The sequence below is a fragment of the Zalophus californianus genome, chromosome 1, assembly GCF_009762305.2.
Source record: "Zalophus californianus isolate mZalCal1 chromosome 1, mZalCal1.pri.v2, whole genome shotgun sequence".
Lineage (NCBI taxonomy): Eukaryota > Metazoa > Chordata > Mammalia > Carnivora > Otariidae > Zalophus > Zalophus californianus.
In genome coordinates this window covers 26261327-26281655 of record NC_045595.1, presented here as the reverse complement: position 1 = coordinate 26281655, position 20329 = coordinate 26261327, and the positions used below count along the sequence as shown (strand labels likewise).

The following is a 20329-nucleotide window of genomic DNA, read 5'->3' as shown; positions in this document are numbered from 1 at the left end:
AGGCTCAATATGAAAACAATCATCAGCCAGTTTCCCTGAGAGCCAGCTTTCACAAAGCAAGAGTGGCTGGAGCATCTCTGAGTAAAAATAAGAAGTCATCATTGACAGAGAAGTATCCCTTCTTGCCTACTTCTCTAGTCCAACCTTTTATTGATTTACGGAGATCAAAGAAGACCATGGCACTCAGGGACCATTTAAAAAATGAAAATGCTCATATTGATAAGCTACTTTTGAATTACACAGTATCAGTGACCAGCCACGCCTGGCATCCCCATCTCCACCATACGTGGCCTACACATAACTTTTCACCTTTAGAATAACCTTTTTGGTAATTCTGCTCTAAAGACAAGTAATCACTGAATGTCAACTGAGAAAAAGGGTAGGTGATGGTTACGGGTGAAAGCCATCAACTAATAATGTATAGGAAAATGCTGCAACTGTAGCAGGAAGTAAGATCTAGCACGTTCTGAATATAAAAAGAATTCTATAAAATGGTGGTTCTGAATACTTTAATGCCACATAACGGGATACTATTACAGAAACTGACAGGGCTCCAGTAATGGGAACATTGTAAGACCCACAGGGAGATGGAGAAAAGAAATACTTTGGAGCCAGGCAGGTCCCCATTTGCATCCCAGGCTCTACAGCTTGGGCAAGTCACACAGCATCAGTCTATTTTCTGTACAGCCTTGGGCAAGTCACACAGCATCAGTCTATTTCCTTGCCTTTAAAATGGGACATTAACTTTAATTCACAAAGTTCTCAAAGATTGGAGTTAATGTAGAAAACTGGCTCATTGGGGCACCTGGCTGGCTCAGTTGGTGGAGCATGTGACTCTTGATCTTGGGGTTGTAAGTTTGAGCCCCACACTGGGTGTAGAGAGTACTTACAAATAAAATCTCAGGATCACTGGGGTGGTTCAGTCATGAGGACCCATGAGGGTCCTGGGGATCCAGCCCTGCATTGGGCTCTCTGCGCAGCGGGAAGCCTGCTTCTCCCTCTTCCTGCCACTCTGCCTACTTGTGCTGTCAAATAAATAAAATTTAAAAAAATAAAATAAAATTTTCAATTAAAAAAAAGAAAATGGGGTGCCTAGATGGCTCAGTTGGTTAAGTGTCTGACTCTTGGTTTCAGCTTCACCTCAGGTCATGATCTCAGGATTATGAGATCAAGCCCTGCCATCAGGCTCCGTGCTCAGTACACAGCCTGTTTACAGAGATTCTCTCTCCCTCTGCCCCTCCCCCACTGGCACTCTCTCTCAAAAATAAAATCTTTTAAAAAGGGGGGGTGGGGATTGGCTCATACTGCAAAAATGGTAGCTACTAGTATTAATAATCAAATTACACTCCATTTATGGACCTATGCTTCAAGAGTGCTACTAGTCCCAGAGAATGAGTTCTACAGGAACAGACAGTCTTAGCTCTGAGTCTGTATTTTGTGCTCCAAGTTCTCTTTTTTCAATGTTGTATCAAAGTTTTAGCTTGTGTAGCCTTCCCCTATGAATAAGTCTTCGTGTGTATCTGAGCCCCCACAACAGCCCCTTCTGAAACTCATGAGGGCATCATTGCTTCTCATGTTGATTTTAGTATTTTCATCTCACCATCCACCGACTAGGATGTGGTGGTACAATATTCAACAGTTTAAAAATATTATTTATACACATCATTGCCCTCTAGTGCCCAGAATGATTTTTTTCTAGTAATCTGCTTAATTTATCCCTTTGATGTAAAAAAAAAAAAAAAAAAAATCTAGTTACTGATCTACCAGGAGGAAAAACCTTTTCCCGGAAAATGGGGGTGATCCCACCAGTGACACTTGATCCTCCTGATCAAAGCATCTAGTTGTAATCAGAACCACCATCTAAAGCCACAGAGCAGAGATGGATGTTCTGTTATAGATTCTTAAAAGTGTTGGCTGTGTTGGGATGACCACTCAGTACAAACGCATTAGGCGCATTTCCTCTTCAGTACCCAACTTTTTTTTTTTTAATACTGATTAAATTTTCAATATCCCTCAACTCTTAAGAACTTGGCCTCCACAGGGTTCCTTATACTTTTTATTTATAAATCTTTACAATAAGCATATATTATTTGTAAAGGGGAGAATCCAGTGTTTTCAAGGGAGGGAGAAAATAATCTGGATTACTAAAATAGAAATTTTGCATTCCAATTCTATTCCAGGTTTAAATTGATTGACATCCTGAAAAATGAAGTCTGTTACCTGTTTAAATTGTGGGCTAGTTTGCTTTAAACTTGGGAAAACCTCTAACTTCATTCACAGGGGAGAATGGATGACCGGTTGGACTTTGTGCTTAGCTATTTGTATCTAGCATCTCCAACAGTCCTGTGTGGTAGGTGTTGTTATCCCATGAGATGGAGAGAGTTTACATAAATGAGTCCAAAGGTGCACGTAAGCCCTTCTCCAATCACAGGAAAGCCATCTGAGAAGCAAATGCCACTGAAGATAGAACAAGGTGCCACTGTGGTGTAAACAGTAACAAATTACAATAAACTCTGACTCAGAAACTGCTGAAGGACAGGATCTAAGTACCCTGACTGGTAGAAGGTAGGTGTTCAAAGATGACCTGAATTCTGTTGTTGCCTTCAGTAATTAAATAAATGCTAGTTATAAATTCAGTGACAAACTTACTCTGCACAGATAGAGGCAGGTTTGTGTTATTCAAATACAAATCTAATAGATGTGAAATCCTAAAAGAACCTTTAGCTAAATAACTTTCCCGGTATTTCTTCAATTTTAAAAACCTAGACAGAGGAGGAATATACTCAAGTCTGTGTGAAGCATAAAGCCAAATTGGACAACGGACCTTTGAACACCCCTCTACCTGCTCCCCTCCCCCAACATGGGCTTCTAGGTCTATGGGCCATCCCTTGGTGAAGAGCAGCATTCCCTTTTCCTCAGAGGCTCTTCAAGAACAGTACCATTGGCACTTGAATGTCCATCTTTAAACACATTTCAGGACTGGGGAGTTTCTGGGACCATAACTTTAACCCAGCCTTCCATAACAGTCTTTTTACTTTCTCTTACAAAACATGACACCGCAATAACAGCAATGAACCGCTTTAGCCTTTTTACCTCTGCGGAAGCTACAACAACTTCTCCAACATATAAAGGGGCTGGAAAGCTAATTTCCTGTGAAAGTAATACACAGCCTGGCCCTGGCATTTTAGTTCCCAGGAGAGCCGAAATAAGTCCATTGACCAAAACTCCGTGTACAATTGTCTTTCCAAACTTGGTGTATTTTGCAAAATCTTCATTTAAATGCAAAGGATTGACATCTCCCGTTAATTCTGAGAAGGCAGCCACGTCCCTCTGTGTGAAGGCCCTGCTGAGTTCAGCGCGGTCTCCAACTCTGGTGTGCATCTGCTCAACGTGATGCCTGCTCACCACTGGCTGGCTCAGGCAGATTCTCCTTTGAAGCCCACCCCACCACAGATGATGGCGGGAAATTACGGGGAACATCTTCAGCAATCGGAGCTTTTAGACTGCTTCAGTCTTCAGACAGCATATTGTCACCAAAACATGCTTTTGAGAGAAGGATGTTTCTGCAATTGAAGACTATTCAATCCAATACTAGTTCCCTGCTATTCCCAGATAAGGCAAGGAGAAATGGAGAAACCTGTAAGAGAAAGAAAACAGTTAAGGAAATCTGGGGAGAAGACTGCACTGAAACACAGGGTGTGTGGAAACATGCCTAGTTTTCTAGGGTAAGCGAAGCTGATGCAGTGGCATCTTAAAGAGCATCCTCAGATACACAAGTGATCACAGTAGGTTTAGAAAGCATGTCCTAATATTTAAGGCACCAGGCATTAAGCAACAAATGAAAAGTTAAGACTTTTCCACAAGAGTTCCAAGTTTCATCCCCAAACATCTCCCATACAATCTAAAATCTAAGTGCTTTCTCTCACATTTCCAGAAGCAATGTAGTCCTTATTCCTCCCCACTGCTGCCACTGGATAATGTTACCCACACTAGATTTATGCAAGCAAAAAATGGGACATGTACTAAAAAGCAGTTTGAGGGGTACCTGGGTAGCTCAGTCGGTTGGGTGTCTGACCCTTGATTTTGGCTCAGGTCATAATCTTGGGGTTATGGGATTGAGCCCTGTGTCGGGCTCCTTGCTCAGCATGGAGTCTGCTTGAGATTCTTTCCCTCTCCTCTCCCTCAGCCCCTCCCCCCCGGAACACTCACTCACTCTCTCTCTCATAAATAAATCTTAAAAAAAAAAAAGAAAAAGAAAAAGCTGCTTGACCCCTACTCAGCCTTGTTTGGAATATGTGAAGGAACAGTCTTTACCTGAATCACTCTGAAGGCACATTTCTTGCCTTTATAGGATCCTAACAGAGTCAAAGAGCTCCACAATTTGACAAGACCACTGTAGAGAGATCAAGAATGAATGCATGAAGATTTGTCTCTGTGACGTCTCCCTAGTACTTTTGTGATGGGCCAGATAGTTAAATTAGGTCCAGAAAACCTAATTTAAATGAGAAAACTTGAGTAGATGTGCTGCCAAAGAGAGCACTAAATGAGAAAACTTTAAAAGTAAAAGCACATTATGTCATAGCAGAGAATAAAATGAACCTCAATTAGGAATGTTTCTAAAATACACATTTTTGAGTTTGCAACCATGGCCACCAACTGGGAAACACTACAGTTGTAAGCAAATCATGAGTTTTGCTCTGTATAGTCTAAGCTCCTGGTGGATAAAAGTTCATATCCTTCCCAGTTTAAACTTCCAAAAACTACTCAGAGCTCACAAAGACAAGCCTCCTCTTAGAGAAGAGCATTTTTGCTCTATTTCTCCATCCATCTCTCTGCTCTGTTATACTACAAAGGTGCCTCTGTCGTACCTGCTACATATCCTCAAGATGGCTGACAGGGTCTTCTCTTCATAAGTTAGGATGTCCAAGGGTAAGGCTGCATCAACCTAGGTATGGAAAAATACTATTAGCAGACTATAATTATCACTATTCTTTTATTTTTTTAAAGTAATCTCTACACCCAATGTGGTGCCCGAACTCACAACCCTGAGATCAAGAATTGCATGCTCCAATGATTGAGGCAGCAGGGTGCCCCTATTAGGGCTATCCTTTTTTTTTAAAGATTTTATTTATTTGAGAGAGAGCAAGCTAGAAAGAGAGAAAGAATGAGAGTAAGCACAAGCAGGGGGAGGGGCAGAGGGAGAAGCAGACTCCCTGCTGAGCAGGAAGCCCAACACAGGGCTCCATCCCCAGATTCTGGGATCATGACCCAAGCTGAAGGCAGACGCTTAACCAACTGAGCCACCCAGGTGCCCCTATCATCACTATTCTTAAAGTCTAATAACTAATCCTGCCAACTGCTTTTCTCCTCCAAAAAAGCAGTATTTTATTTAGTTGTGCTGTAGTACTGGGACTGCTTGTTTACAATTGCCCCTGTCTAGAATGTTCTTCCTGTAACTCTTCATATTGCTAATGACTCTTCACCCTTGAAGTCTTTGTTTAAATTGTTCCATCCCTGGGGGTGCCTGGCTGGCTCAGTTAGTAGAGCCGGAGACTTTTGATCTCAGGGTTAAAAAAGTTCCATCCCTGATCCCCAAGATTAAGCTCAATTGCTTTCTATGCTGTTTCACACATAGAAAGCATACACTTCCTCTCTCATAATACTCATCATTCTGGAACCAGGTTTTATACCCAACAGAGAAGGTACACACTTTTTTCTTAAACTTTTTATTTTGAAAAATTAGAATCACAGGAGGTTACAATGAAATTTACAGGAAGGTTCTATGCGCCCTTCATGAAGCCTCCCCCAGTAATATCAAACAATATCAAAACCAAAAACCTAAAATTGATAAACCAGTTTATTCAGATTTTACCAGTTATACACATACTCCTATTTGTCCATGCGTGTGTGTGCGTGTGTGCATACTTCCATGCAATCTTACCACATAGATAGTTTTATGCAACCACTACCATCAGCAAGATAGAATTACACCATCGCCACAGGGCGCTCTTCCTCTTCTACCTTGTTTTAGTCACACCCACTCCTCCTCCCAATCCCTAACCACGAACCTTTCTCCAGATTATATAATTACATTATTTCAGGAGCATGATACAAATGGGATTACCCAGACTGTCACCTTTTGGAATTAGCTTTTTCACTTAGCATAGTTCTCTGGAGATTCAGTTAAGTTTTTATGTGTATCTATAGTTTGTTCCTTTTTATTATTCACTATATTCTATGTTATCAATATATCATGAATGTTTAAGTACTCACTCATTGAAGGACATCTGGTTGATTTCTGTTTTTGGGCTCCTACAAATAAAGCTGCTATGAACACTCACATACAAGTTTTATATGAATGTTAAGTTTTTACTTCCTGGGACAAATGCCTAGGTGTGTTAACTGCTGGGTAGTATAGTAGATGCATGTTTAGTTGTTTTTAGAAACTGTCAAATGGTATTCCAAAGTGGCTGTGCCATTTTTTTTTTAAGATTTCATTTATTTATTTGAGACACAGAGACACAGAGAGAGAGGGAACACAACCAGGGGGAGTGGGAGAAGCAGGCTTCCCACTGAGCAGGGAGCCCAACACGGGGCTCGACCCCAGGACCCTGTGATCATGCCTGAGCTGAAGGCAGACACCCAATGACTGAGTCACCCAGGCGCCCGTGGCTGTGCCATTTTGCATTTCCATTAGCAATGAATGAATGAATGAGTGATCCAGTTTCTCCACATCCTCACCAGCACTTAGTATTATCACTATTTTTTTTTATTTTCGGTTTTTCTGTTACGTGTGTAGTGATAGCTCACTGTGTTTTATTTACTTATTTTTTAAAGATTTTATTTTTAAATAATCTTGACACCCAACATGGGGCTCGAGCTCACAACCAAGAGTCAAGAGTCAAAAGATCAAGAGTCGCATGCTCCACCAACTGAGCCAGCCAGGCACCCGCACCCATTGTGTTTTGTTGTTGTTGTTGTTTTCTGGAGCTTAGTGTGTTTTTAATGTGCATTTCCCCAATGGCTAATAATGTTGAACATCTCTTCATTCATGTGCTTCTTTGTCAACAGTACCTCATTTTTAGTGAAATGTCTATTTGTGTCTTTTACACATTTTCAAGTTGAAATGTTTGGTTTTCTTCATTATTGAGTTTTTAGAGTTCTTTTTATTTTTTAAAAGATTATTTATTTATTTTTGAGAGAGAGAGTGAGAGCGTGCGAGTATGCACACGGGGAAACAGAGGGAGACGCAGACTCCCCGCTGAGCAGGGAGCCCAATGCGGGACTCAATCCCAGGACCCTGGGATCATGACCTGAACCCAAGGCAGATGCCTAACCGACTGAGCTACCCAGGCGCCTGAGTTCCCCCAGTCTGTAATTTGTCTTTTCATCCTCTTAACTGAGTCTGCTGTGGTGTGTACGTTTTTAATTTTAATGAGATGCTTACCAGATTATGACTTGATAAAACATATGAATCAGGAAACAATTTCCTGAATCGTCTGTCTTTGTTCTCTCTCAAAATTCTACTTATTTTCAAGTAAATGCTAAAATAGGCCTACTCAATGTGCTGGTCTGTGATAAAATAAGAGGCTGTAACACAATGCAAATCAACAATATCACTAAGTACATTGTTTAGTTCAGCTCAGTTTTTTTTAAAGTTTATTTATTTATTTACTTTTAGTAATCTCTACACCAACGTGGGGCTCTAACCAAGCTCTTCTGATAGTTCACCTCAATTTTTGTTTACGGAGACTTTTTCAGTAAAGGAAGTAGTGTGCTGATTCTGGTATAAATCTTCACAATGGGCAAAAAAACTGTTTGCTCGGGGCACCTGGGTGGCTCAGGCAGTTATGCGTCCGACTCTTGATTTTGGGTCGAGTTGTGATCTCGGGTCCTGAGGCTGAGCCCTGGTTGGGCTCTGCGCTCAGTGTGGGGTCTGCTTGGGGTTCTCCTTCCCTCTCCCTCTGCCCCTCTCCCTGCTCACACACACACTCTCTAAATAAATAAAATCTTAAAACAAAACAAGACAAAACAAAAAACCCAAAAAACTTTGCAGGTTGCCAGTCTGGACCATACTGGGGAGTAGCATGGCACTAAAACATTTGTCTAACAAGTTCCTTGTCAAATAGAAGGCATATTAGAACAAACCTACCCAAAATTCATCATTTTTGAAAGTCTGTTTCTGCAATTTCAAATATGTTTTTAAAGTTTTAAAATAATTATTTGGAAAAGCATTGTTTTAGTATTTCTTACAAAGATCTTAGGAGTGTTCAATCTCCCAAGTGATTCATACCTCCCCAAAGAGGTCCTTCAAGGCTGAAATAAGCAGCTGTTTGAACTGTGCAGCATTCAGTCCAACCCCACGATCTTGAAATTCTCTATAAAAACATAAAAAAGAAAAAAATGTATCAAGTTTCATACTATTCAGATTCATAAAAATGTAATCACAAATAGAACTTAGGAGAACTCACAGGCGGACTTTCATATAATGGTGCTCAGAGGGATTTTTGTAAACTATTCTTTCATATGTGGTGGCTGGAGCTGGCATCTTTTCCAAAGCTGACCACATCTAGAAATGAAAAATCAAGAGGGCTACAAATTAGCAAGGTACAACCTATTTTTCACTTTTTCCCCCCATTTTTTAAATGAGAATTTAACCCATTTTGATTTTTTTTTTAAAGTAAGCTCTACACCCACTGTGTGGCTTGAACTCACAACCCTGAGATCAAGAGTCTCATGCTCTACCAACTGAACCAGACAGGCACCCTGAACCCATTTGATGTTTCTCAAGTGTATTTATGTATTTATTTTTAAGATTTTATTTATTTATTTGACAGAGACACAGTGAGAGAGGGAACACAAGCAGGGGGAGTGGGAGAGGGAGAAGTAGGCTTCCCGCTGAGCAGGGAGCCCAATGCGGGGCTCGATCCCAGGACCCTGGGATCATGACCTGAGCCGAAGGCAGACGCTTAACTGACTGAGCCACCCAGGTGCCCCTCAAGTTTACTTATTTATTTAAGTAATCTCTACACCCAACGTGGGGCCTGAGCTCATGACCCTGAGATCAAGTCACGTGCTCCTCTGACTAAACCAGCCAGGTACCCCTTTTCTTTTCTTTTCTTTCTTTTTTTTTTGACCCATTTGATTTCTAAAAGAACTCCTAGTATAGTAATTCTTTTATTTCTGGTCAAACCAAATTTACCCATACAGACACAAAGAAAGTTTCTAGATTTTATATATGCCAGACTGTTGTACTCTTAAATTCTAATAACATAATCCCAATGGACATTTTTCCCTAAGTACCTGGCTCTGTGCTAAATGCCCCACATGCCTTAGGTCATAAGTCTTCAAAATGATCCCATGAAGTAAAAGCTATTATTATTCTCACTTTTTCCCCTCCATTTTTAAGAAGACGACATTGAGGCTTGGCAGAGAGGTAACACTTGCCCAAGGGCACAGATTCCAACCACTCCTGAGCCCCTCAAGACCACTCTGGTATGATGCCTCCTAATTTAAAAAAAAGGGGGGGGGGGGCGCCTGGATGGCTCAGTCAGTTAAGCATCTGCCTTAGGCTCACATCATGATCCCAAGGCCCTGAGACTGAGCCCTGCATTGGGCTCCTTGCTCAGCCGGGAGCTGCTTCTCCCCCTGCCTGCCGCTCCCCCTGCTTGTGCTCTCTCTGACAGCTAAATAAATAAAATCTTTTAAAAAAATAGCATACAGGAAAATAATGCAGGATCTTCTTGTTTACTCTCAGTCAACACAGAACATGAACAGAATGAGGAGTGGTAGTTCTGCTGTCCCATCCCATGCTGGACCTGCCTGTTCTCTGAAGGCCAGGTCTATACAGAGCTATTTGATAGTAAACGCCCCCCCCCACCGCCCCGCCCCGCCAAAGATCGAGCTTAGACAGCAAGGGGTTTGAGAAGAGGAATTCCTGGAATGGGCACTCATGTCATTTCTAATAGACCTGGATCCTTCAAGAATTCACAACATGCTGACCCCCCTGGGGAGAATCTGTCATCGGGTCCACTCCTACCTCACTCTTCCCCTGGATAGCCCCTATTCATCCTTTGAATTTTAGCTTAAAGGTCACCTCTCCTAGGAATTTCACCTCTTCAAGAAAGCCTTTTGGACACCTTGTTCTAAATTAGATTTACTTGTTATGCAATCTCTTAATACTCTTTGTTCAATATCTGGTTCCCCACTAAAGGAACCAGAAAACTGAGGTCCAACCAAGGAAAGGGAATTAGCCAAGGTCATATAGCTATAAACCGGCATTTACAAAAACCTCTGCGTCAGGTCCAGTTTCAAGCACTCCTAGATGATGCCCTCAGAGAAAATGAGAAGTTAGGGTCAAGGAGCTACATCCAAGCATCCACTTAAAAACATGAATAGTTACTGTGTCTGGCACAGAGTAGGGAATCAATAAACACTTACTGAATGGTGAGAAGTATTAGGCCTGTATGTTCAAGACTGCAGAAATAATCAGCTGATGATTCTTTCCCAATCATTAGAGTCATCCCTGACTAGAAGGGCAGGGAGAATAGGACCCTCAATCACTTCATTCATTGTCTGGCACATGATAGGTGTTTTATTAAGAGTTACCAACAGCCTTGATGGGAGTTGGCTGCCTGAGCTAGGGGAATGAGATTGTGCCTGGGGCTCAGGATGCCAATAACAATGAAGACTTAAGGAGTATTCTGGAAATGGATAGTGATAATGGTTTCATAACAGTGTTAATATACTTTACATCAACAGGCTGTACCCTTAAAAATGGTAAATTTTATGTTAGGTATATTTTACCAAAAAAGACTTAGGAACAAGTGTTTAGTGAGCAGTCACCTCCACATAGGCCTCAGCCTCAGAGGCAGTGACAGTATTGCCCTCTGCAGGCTGTCCGAGATTAAAGGAGAGGATGCCTGGGTACTCTTCATACAGCCTGGCAAATCTGCCAGGCTCACCACAACAATGAAAGCACTTCCATAGCTCTTGTTATCATCTTTGAAGCCAGCCTTTGTAATGGCTGCAGGGATGCTCATTAAGTGACCTATTAGTAATAGGTGTCCCTGCTTCCACCTGCTCCCCACCCCCACCCCCCAATCTAGTCTCTACAGCAGCCAGAGCAAGCCAGTTAAAACCTATTCAAGCCCCTGCCATTCCTCTGCTCAAAACAATGCAATGGTTCCCGTTTTACTCAGAGTAAACACAAAGGACTTACAAGCCCTGCAAGGCCTTACCTGAATTGTACCGCTGCCTCCAACAGCCCTGACCATGCTCCCTTGCTCAACTCCCTCCACCAGACTCCTCCTAGCTCTTCCTCACACACCGTTTCCCTCCCGTTTCTGCGCCTCTCCGCTCCTAGCTTTTCCACATGCTGGGAATATTCTTCCTCCAGGTAGCCAGATGCCTCGCTCCCTCGCTTCCTTCATGGCTTTGATCAAATCTCACCCCTCGATTTGCTCCGGTGGCTGTTCTATCTAATACGGCAGCCCCTCCATGCCCCTGTTCTAGTTTTTTCCCCATAGCACTTACCACCTTCTAACACAACTACGTAATTCATTTATTCTCTATTTGTACTTCCCTCCCCCACAACAGAATGTACACTCTGCAAGAAACGGGGTTCTATCTTGTTCACTACTGTTTCCTAGGAATCTAAAAGTGCACACAGTATACATTCAATATGTAAGTTTGGGGCCAAACCAATCATTAAAAAAAAAAAAAAAGCCCAGTCCCCTACTGTTGGACACTTCAGTTGTTTTCAACTTTTTTTTGACTAACGTCCCCCATTTACTTAGCGCCCACCTGGCACCGGGCGCATGCGCTCTGCACACGTGGTCCCGCTCACTCCTCGCAGCCACCATGTGCTACCGAGACCCCGTAATACAGGGACCCCGGGAGGTGCGCTGCCGGATCTCGCCGGCCGCCCGCGGCGTCTTGGGCCAGAGAGGTTTGGTACCTCAGATGGCCGAGCGCCGCCCGCCGTAACTCCCACCTTGCGCATGCGCACCTGGCGCGCAGGCCGTGCGTCACCAGCGCGGCCGACAGAGCTCACTCCCGGCAAAAGCCGCTCTGCTATGGGCTTCCGCTTACCTGCTTTCGGTCGCACTAACCTGGTGCCTCCCTGACTCCTGTTCACTGCAAGAATCCGCCAAAGCTTGGCGTCCCCCCGCAAAGGCCAGACCCTGGGCCCAGAAAACTCCGGGGATACTTACGTTTGGCTCTTGTTTCGCCCCCCCCCGGAAGCGTGACGTCTAGGCGCGGATATGACGTCACCGCGCGGCGTCCACCTGAGAACCTGGGCGTGAATCCTGATCAGGAGCTGAGACTGGCCGAGCTCAGTGCCCCCTGGTGCCCACTCCAGAGAAAGCTCTGTGAGCGAATGTGTGTATGGGGTACGGGACTCCGGACGTGTTTATTCGGCACAGGAGCTCGCTTTCGTAGTCATTCATTTATCCATGCATTCATTCAACTTTATATCTAGCATCTCTTCTGCTGAGCATCTTCTGTCAAGCACCCCAAGGACGGGAACCACTCTTAATGTCCCTTGTGGCTCCCAGCACATAGTAGGTTATCTATCTGGGTTGACATAAGATCCAGAATGTCGTATCTTCAAATGTAAGCCAGGTTTCATCTATGCGTTTATTCATGCTAAGTCCCAATTATGTGCTAGGTACTGGGAACTCAGCGGAGAACAAGAAGATATGGCCCTGTATTCGTGAAACAGGTAGTGTTTGTATATAATAATAATAGCAGCAGCAGCAGCAGCAGCAGCAGCAGCAGTAGTAGTAATAGCAGCTAATATTTATCAAGTACTTTCGTTGGGCCAGGCGCCATGAAAAAAATTTTTCATATGTTATCTCCTGGAACTCTCACACAATCCTAAGGTAGCTATTACTATGATCATCCCCATCTTACAGGGGTGAAGACTGAGGCCCAAGAGGCTGTTACTTGCCCAAGATCACACAGTTGTAAGTGGTGGAGCAGGCGGTCTGACTCTAGATCATGCTCTCCATACTGCACCATACTACCACCAGTTAGTTGTGTGGCATCCATCAGGGGTGTGTATGGGAGAGGGGCTGGGGCTGCCAAAACTTGAGTGTAAGCCCCATGAGCATGGGGGCCTTGTCTGTGTTGGCTCACCATTGCATTCCAGTGCCTGGCACTCAACACACACTTAGTGAATGCAGTAGTTCATAGATGGGTGTGCTGATTCTGCCTGGGTTGGGGGCAGAGGTTACCCTGCACAGGCATGTGGGAGCCGGAGTCAGCTGGGACCTTCTCTCTTGTGTCTTTTCTCAAAATTCCACTTTCTGCTGTTTCCTGCAACTTCAGTCCTTGGCTATAGTCATGTTCTCCGGTTCTGCAGCTCTGCTTCCCTTCCTTCTCTTCTCAGAGGAGACAGGACTTGTTCCAGGTTGGGGGAGATGTAGAGGAAATCAACACAGACCCCACAGACAGTGGCATTTTCTTTCTTAAAAGAGGTTGGATTTCAGAAACTGCCAAAACTCACTCCAAATACATCCTCTGCCACTTATTCATCCCCCTCATCTGTCACCTGGAGAGATTAGTAGCATCTACCTCAGAGTTGTGAGGAAAAAATAGTTGGTGTAAAGTATCTGGCTCAGGAAACACTTAGTAATGGAAGAGGGTCCCCAAAACCAGCCACCTGGCAAACCCATCCTGCCAGGCTGCAGCCCAGAAAAAACAGAGCAGCTCATGTATTTTAGACTTCAAAGAACTTGGATAATTTTCACTTTTCTGTACCAAACCCTGAAAATGAAGTGCCTTCCAAGCTGCCTGAATTTTCTGTGTTGCCTCATTAATTCAGTTTAGAATAAAAGAGATACCTTTGAATGATAACTACAGTTTTTTAGTTAAAGGGTATCTATTTTCTTAATAGATACTGTTGGCATGTGGCCTACATTTCAGATAGTGTAAAGGGATAAACAATGTAAAGCAAGTCTCCCTCCCACCCCTTACCCAGCCAGCCTTTCTCCCCAGGGGCATCCACGGGTAGGAGTTTCTTAAGTGTCCTTCCAGAGATACGGTAGGGGCGCTTTCCCTTCTTAACAATATTTATTTTTTTTAAGATTTTATTTATTTATTTGACAGAGAGAGTGAGCAGAAGTGTGTGTGTGGGGGGGGGGGGGGAAGCAGCAGGCAGAGGGAGAGGGAGAAGCAGACTCCCCGCTGAGTGGGGAGCCCCATGCGGGGCTCGATGCGGGGCTTGATCCCTGGACCCTGGGATCACAACCTGAGCTGAAGGCAGATGCTGAAGGACTGAGCCACCCAGCCGCCCCTCTTAACAATGTATCTTAACATCACTCTAAAACATAACACACGAACCTGCCTCAGTTTTTATAAAAGTTGCCCAGCATTGCATTGGTGGTGTCATTTGGCTCAAGATGGCCATTCCAGACACTGTGTTTCTGACATTTCAGAGCAAAGTTGTTGGGGCAGATCGGCGAGTATTTTATGGTCCTGGAAGCTATGGCAGCCAAGAAAGAGTTGAGTCCACACTTCCTCCCCACTGCTGTGTTGAGCTTTTATTCCCCCCACCCCCCCGTCTTGTGAACTGGTGCCAAATGACTTTTGCTAAAACTGAGGTGCTTTCGCAACCTTGGGAAGAAAAGGCAAGAGAGAGGCCCAAGTAGGATTACAGCCACAAATCTCCATCAGACTCATGGGAATTATATCCACTCATGTAAGAAGATTGGGAAGGTAGGACAAAGGGAGTGAAAATGACCAGAAGCTAAAAAGCTGTGGAACGACAGCTGTTGTTTCCATTTAGGGAGACTTGCCAAGTGCCAGAGCACTTGCTCACGTTATCCCAGCTACCCTGCAATGTCACATTATTGCCTTTCACAGATGAAAAAAAGAAAGGAGTTTAGAGAGGGTAAAATTCTTTGTCTAAGGTGGCGAGAAGCCTCAGAACCCATGGGATGGATGACAAGGCCGGAAGTTGCTCTTTGAGGCAACCCTGAGCATCCTCTCCAAACAGGAAATTGAAAAGTAGGCATGTTTTTGAGTCCCCGGAGGCCAAGCCTCAGACAGGGATCCTCGTGGAAGTAATTGATTGGGGGCAGCTCTCAGGGGAAACCTGCAAGGGAGGAGGAAAACAGGATGGGCCGGGGAAGGAGCTAAGCAAAGATGTGGGTTCAGCTGAAGCCCAGCCTCAGGCTGATCCCACAAGGAGCCCTGGAACATAAATGACACCAGCAAGCTTCCAGCCTTGGAGGCAAGGGGGCCAAGCCTTCATCATACCTGCCTCCCCCCACCCCCAGTCATTGACTGCCAGCTGTAGGGTTGCCAGATTTAGCAAATACAGTTGCCCAGTTCAATTTGAGTTTCAGATAAACAGTGAATAGGATATCCTCATGCTAAGAAAGTGTTCATTGTCTGAAATTAAATTTAGCTGGGCATCCTGTGTTTTGTCTGGTAACCCCAGGAGGTGAGAGGAAGAGAATGGGGCACCACCTCTCAGGCATCTCCTGTCATCGGAGCGTGGTTCTCTGGGAGAAGGGCAGGTGTTTTTCCTCAGCAGCCAGTCCTCACAGCAGGTGTGGCGGGGGCAGCAGTCAGTAACGGGGATCTGGGAAGGGGACATTAGCAGCACGTGCTGCAGCAAGGACTCTGGGGAGGCAGCTCACCAGTCAATGGTAAAAAAGACCAGAAGCTCCTGCCCAAAATGATCCAGGGGAGTAGCACATTGGCCTGGTCCCTGCCTCAGCCCCTGCCCGGCCCCATCCCTGGCTGCCTTCTGAGGATGTTTTTGCTTCTTCCCAGTCAGTCCCTGCTTGTGTTGGGGGCTGGAGTGGGAGCCAGGCTATTTAACTTTGTTTCATCCAGCATTTCTGAAATGTATTTAAATGATGGAGGAAGATTTCCTTACAAGTGACCTTAGAAACTTCTCCCCTAAAAAAAGGCTCTAGGACCCTAGGAAGGGAGAATTTGAGGAAGGGATAACCACCCTGTAATTAAGCAGCCTGTTTCTGGAGGGGCCCAAGAAGTTTTCTCAAAATTCAGAGATCCTTTCTGAGGGATTCAGCAGGTTCCTACAAAGAAGTCCACCCTCACTGTACCCCCCCACTTCCTCTGGAGGCCTCTGCATCTCCACTATGGGAACCTGGGGGATCTGTGGGTTCTGACCTATAAGAGGCCCAAGACATAGAGGTAAGTGAAAAGAACAAGCAAGGGGTGAGGGGTGGGCAACAGTAATGCCCAGCATGACCCCATTTATGTAAAACACACACAAACACACACACACCAATAAACCAGCCGTAGGGGCCTCTCTGTTGATGCATATGTATGTATAAGCATAATTTTTAAACATTCATTTTGTTTTATTTATTTTAAAGTGACAGGGCATTATTTGTATAATTTAATAATTGTCAAGTAAAAAATTGTGAAATAAAAATCAAGACTTGCTCCTAATAGTCACAAGAGGGAGCCATGGACCACACCCATTTGTATGCCTCTCTTCCCACTTGGAAGAACCAACTCTTCCTCAAGGTGCCCCCTCCTGCCCCCCAACTCTTCCCCCAACGCCCAACCCCAAGGCAGGAGAGAGGAAACAGGGAGTGGAGGCCTGCTATCCCTTATCCGCAATTCTGAAATCCAAGAAAAACATGGAAACCAAATCTTTCTTCGTGTGGTACCCAACGCTTAATCTGAACAGAGATGAAGATTTTTATAGATTTTGTCCCATTTACTGTGGATATTCATACATTGCACAGCAGAAATGTCAATGCATTTGATCATATAAGGCAGCCCCAGCCCCCACTGGGGATGTTACATAATCTGTGGTGTACACCCCCTAATACCTTTCTAAAATGGGAAACTTTCTGAATTTGGAATCACATCTGGCTCTTGGAGGTTTGGTAAGGGATTGTAGACCTATACTCATGTCAATAGTTGCCTCTTTCTTGCCCCTAAGAATCCTTCCTTCTCTTCCCATCCCCTGCTGGAGCTTGGACACCCCCTAGGTGTGCCCTAAGGTTCCTGGTCATTGCCTGGAGGATAGAGAGACCAAAGATCCAGCAAGCCATGAAGGAAAGGTTCCTCTAGGAGCCAAGGGAGAAGGGCCTTCCTGTTGCTAAAAGGAGCCATCTGATATCCTGTCCCTGACTAGGCTAGTGATGGTCATGCAAGACTTCATCCCATCACAGGCAACCACAGGCCCGCTTGTTGGTGACCTCCACTCCAGAGCCCCAGGGTAGCTGGTCCCGACTTCAGCAGGTAATGTGAGCACATCTCCACTGCCCCATCTGTGACCACTTCCACCCCGTCTCTACTTTTTTGCCTCCTTTCAGGGATGGAGGGGTTGTACGAACATCATCCAACTATGGCGGGGGGAGAGAGAAGCGGCTGGTGAGAAAGCCCAGTCTGTATGGTTCAAGGAGTGGTGTCGAAGACATACAAAATGAAGGATCAGAAGAGCCAGGCTCCCACCTGTCAGGGGAGTGTGTGTCTCTGTGTGCCTGTGTGCATGGGTAAAAGAGACAGACAGATGGATAGGAGACAGATAAAGTGATGAAACAGATGGGGTGAGGGAGGAGTAGAGGAGAGACAGAGACAGACTAAGAGTTAAAACAAAAACAAAAGCAAAAAAAAATCCCAAACCTGGCCAAAGAGTATTTCAGCAAACATTTTTGGAACAGACCCAGTGAATTGCCACTTTTAATAAAAGACTTCTCAATCTAAGACAGGAAGTCCCCAAAGCAGAAGGCTGGTACATGCAGATGTTAAAATTTGCATCCATCATTTTAGAACAATGTTTATTTCATGAACCAACTAATGATTGTCCTGAGATCGATATATCCAGGGCTTGGGAAGTAAATGAGGGAGCTAAAGTCAGCATTTATACTTAATTAAAACCTAAAAATTTTTCTGAAGGCAGTGGGAAAGCCCTGGCTGGTATAAAGTCCGGGGAGTTGACCCCCTTCAAAGGGAGCCTGAACTTGATCCCAGGCAGAGCCTCGGGCCACTTCTGGAATGGCAGCCAGGAGCAGAGCCAAATCAACTGACCGCTTTTCCAAGCCTGACCCCAAGGGGCAAGAAGCAGAGGAGACCTCCCCTCCAGAAAACTCCTTTGGGCAAGGAACACTGATGATCTGGGGCCCCGTTGGCTCACCTGAGTGTGGTAGAGAGATGAGGGTTATCAACAAGGTGAATGAGCCCTTCCAGGGAGGGCATGACACAAGTCCTGGTTACTAAAGAGACTGGAAGATGAGCAGGCTGTCCCTTGAGGCCCCTGAGATGCTGGAATGTAGGTAAGCTTGTTTCCTACCTAGCAGGAGGCTGGGCACTGGGATAGCCTTAACTATTTGCTGAGTGAACAACTGGGTCACCGTCTTCAGCAGGGGCCTGGGGCGTGTGACCTCAGTGATGGTGGCCGGAGCTGCCCCACACTGGCCTGGTGCAGGTGAGTCAACAGGGCCCCAGGCTCCACTGGAAGTTGGGCCAGAGAGCTCCTGCCTGAACCGGTGAAAACATTGTTTTTGCAAAGTCACCTTCAATCATAAGCTGTCTCTTTTTTTTTTTTTTAAAGATTTTATTTATTTTGACAGAGAGAGAGAGAGAGAGAGAGAGAGAGAGACGAGAGAGGGAACACAAGCAGGGGGAGTGGGAGAGGGAGAGGCAGGCCCCCCGCCAAGCAGGGAGCCCGATGCAGGGCTCGATCCCAGGACCCTGGGATCATGACCTGAGCTAAAGGCAGACGCTTAACCAACTGAGCCACCCAGGCACCCCTCTATGTTTTTTTTATTTTTAATCTTTTTTAAAAGATTTTTTATTTTTTTATTTTCAAGTCATCTCTACACCCAACGTGGGGTTCGAACCTACACCCCTGAGATCAAGAGTTGCATGCTCCACCCACTGAGCCAGCCAGGCGCCTCTCTCTACTTGTTATTTGTGTGACCTTGGGCAAGATAGTTCACTTCTCCCTGCCTCAGCTGTCTGGCTGTAAAATGGGCACAGCTTAAAAAAATAAAGATAAAACGGGCACAGGTTGTATGTACCTTTTAGGGGTGTGTGAGAACTTGTTACGATGATGCACGAAACATACTTGGAAGAGCATCAGCTGGCCTGACCCACCTTATAATCTCCCAGTACCTTCTGGGAACTTCCTTTGGAAAAAACAACAAGGAAGGTTCCCTGGGATGGGGAATACTCATGGGGCCTCAAACGGAAGGCAGACTTAAACGCACAGGCAGCACCATCAAACTCTTGTGTTCCTTGCCTCAGTCACTCCTGGTGCTGCGTCTGCGCTGGACAAGAAGCCCAGACTGATGGCAAATTGAGAGCTAACCAGGGCCTGGGCCTCAGCTCCCTCAGTGCCTGCCCAGCAGGGTCCATCCTCAGCAGCCCTGACGGCCCCATTCCAGGAAGTGGGGTAGTGAGTCTGCTTGTGATTCTCGGGGCTTTCCACTGTCACTTCAGAAACTTCTGGCAGGGGTATAGCTCAGTGGTAGAGCATCTGACTGCAGAAACTTCTGGCAGTCTTTCAGGCAAGGCTGTGCTGAATGACCCTTTTCTTCTCTCCAAGACTGCCGTTAAAGGCGCCACCACATGGTCCAGTGGGCCTTGTTCTGGGGGGCAGCCAGCTGGTGGTCACCAGCAAGCTCTTCGTAATCACAAAGGCAAAACGTGGGGTGCCAAAGGGGAGCTGTGCGTGTCTGCTTTCAAGTCTTCCTAACACGGTGGGGCCAGAAGTGCAGGCCCAAGGGAGAACCACAACAACCCAGTTTTTAGGTCTGTCCGAAGGACTCTTTCATATGCTCTGCTCATGACTTCCCGTTGATGCATTCGCGTGACAGCAGAGGAGGCGGGGGTCTGCATCCTGCCACTGCAGACCCTGCCCACTGTCCTCCTGGTGGGACGGGCAGCCCACACCGCGGCCTGGATGGGCCCAGTGTGGGTGCAATGCAGCGGCGACTGTGGATGTGATCCTCAGCTGCCGTTCACCCAGGGCGTAACAATTCCTGCACCTAGTATGCTTTCCAATTTGCAGGACTTACCCCAGGCTGGAGGCGTCTTCAGCTACCCTGGGCACCGTCCCTCATCACCCAAACCCACCCAGACTGACCCCTGTCCCCAGGACCACATTAAACTCAGAATTCCTAATGAACATGAAAGACTGGAACAAGCAGTGTGTTTAGTATCTACTCTTTTTTCCATGCCATTGATTTTTGCTCTCACCTGTATTATTTCCTTCTATTTTTTTCTAGGTTTCTGATTTATGATTTTTTAAAAATTTTTTATTTTTAAGGGGCACCTGGGTGGCTCAGTTGGTTAAGCATCTGCCTTTAGCTCAGGTCATGATCCT

General features: G+C 45.3%; 2 protein-coding genes across 5 annotated transcripts; both read right to left on the bottom strand.

The window, feature by feature from the left end:
* Positions 1 to 1209: 1209 nt before the first annotated feature.
* Positions 1210 to 8358, bottom strand: HTD2 (hydroxyacyl-thioester dehydratase type 2). The gene is made up of 4 exons (XM_027587536.1): positions 8294 to 8358; positions 4869 to 4945; positions 4315 to 4393; positions 1210 to 3637 (listed from the first exon to the last, which is right to left on the bottom strand). The coding sequence occupies exon 4, from the start codon at positions 3478 to 3480 to the stop codon at positions 2974 to 2976; it is 507 nt and encodes a 168-aa protein (XP_027443337.1). The 5' UTR covers positions 3481 to 3637; positions 4315 to 4393; positions 4869 to 4945; positions 8294 to 8358; the 3' UTR covers positions 1210 to 2973.
* RPP14 (ribonuclease P/MRP subunit p14) lies at positions 3311 to 12242 on the bottom strand. Of its 4 annotated transcripts, none has more exons than XM_027587540.2 (6): positions 12216 to 12242; positions 8472 to 8569; positions 8294 to 8378; positions 4869 to 4945; positions 4315 to 4393; positions 3311 to 3637 (listed from the first exon to the last, which is right to left on the bottom strand). In XM_027587540.2, exons 2-6 carry the CDS (start codon positions 8567 to 8569, stop codon positions 3581 to 3583), a joined length of 396 nt encoding a protein of 131 aa, XP_027443341.1. In that variant the 5' UTR covers positions 12216 to 12242; the 3' UTR covers positions 3311 to 3580. The 4 variants fall into 4 exon arrangements, with proteins under 4 accessions (XP_027443341.1, XP_027443342.1, XP_027443340.1 ...); XM_027587541.2 differs by lacking the exon at positions 12216 to 12242 and adding an exon at positions 12114 to 12189; XM_027587539.2 differs by lacking the exon at positions 12216 to 12242 and adding an exon at positions 11806 to 12005.
* Positions 12243 to 20329: the final 8087 nt, after the last annotated feature.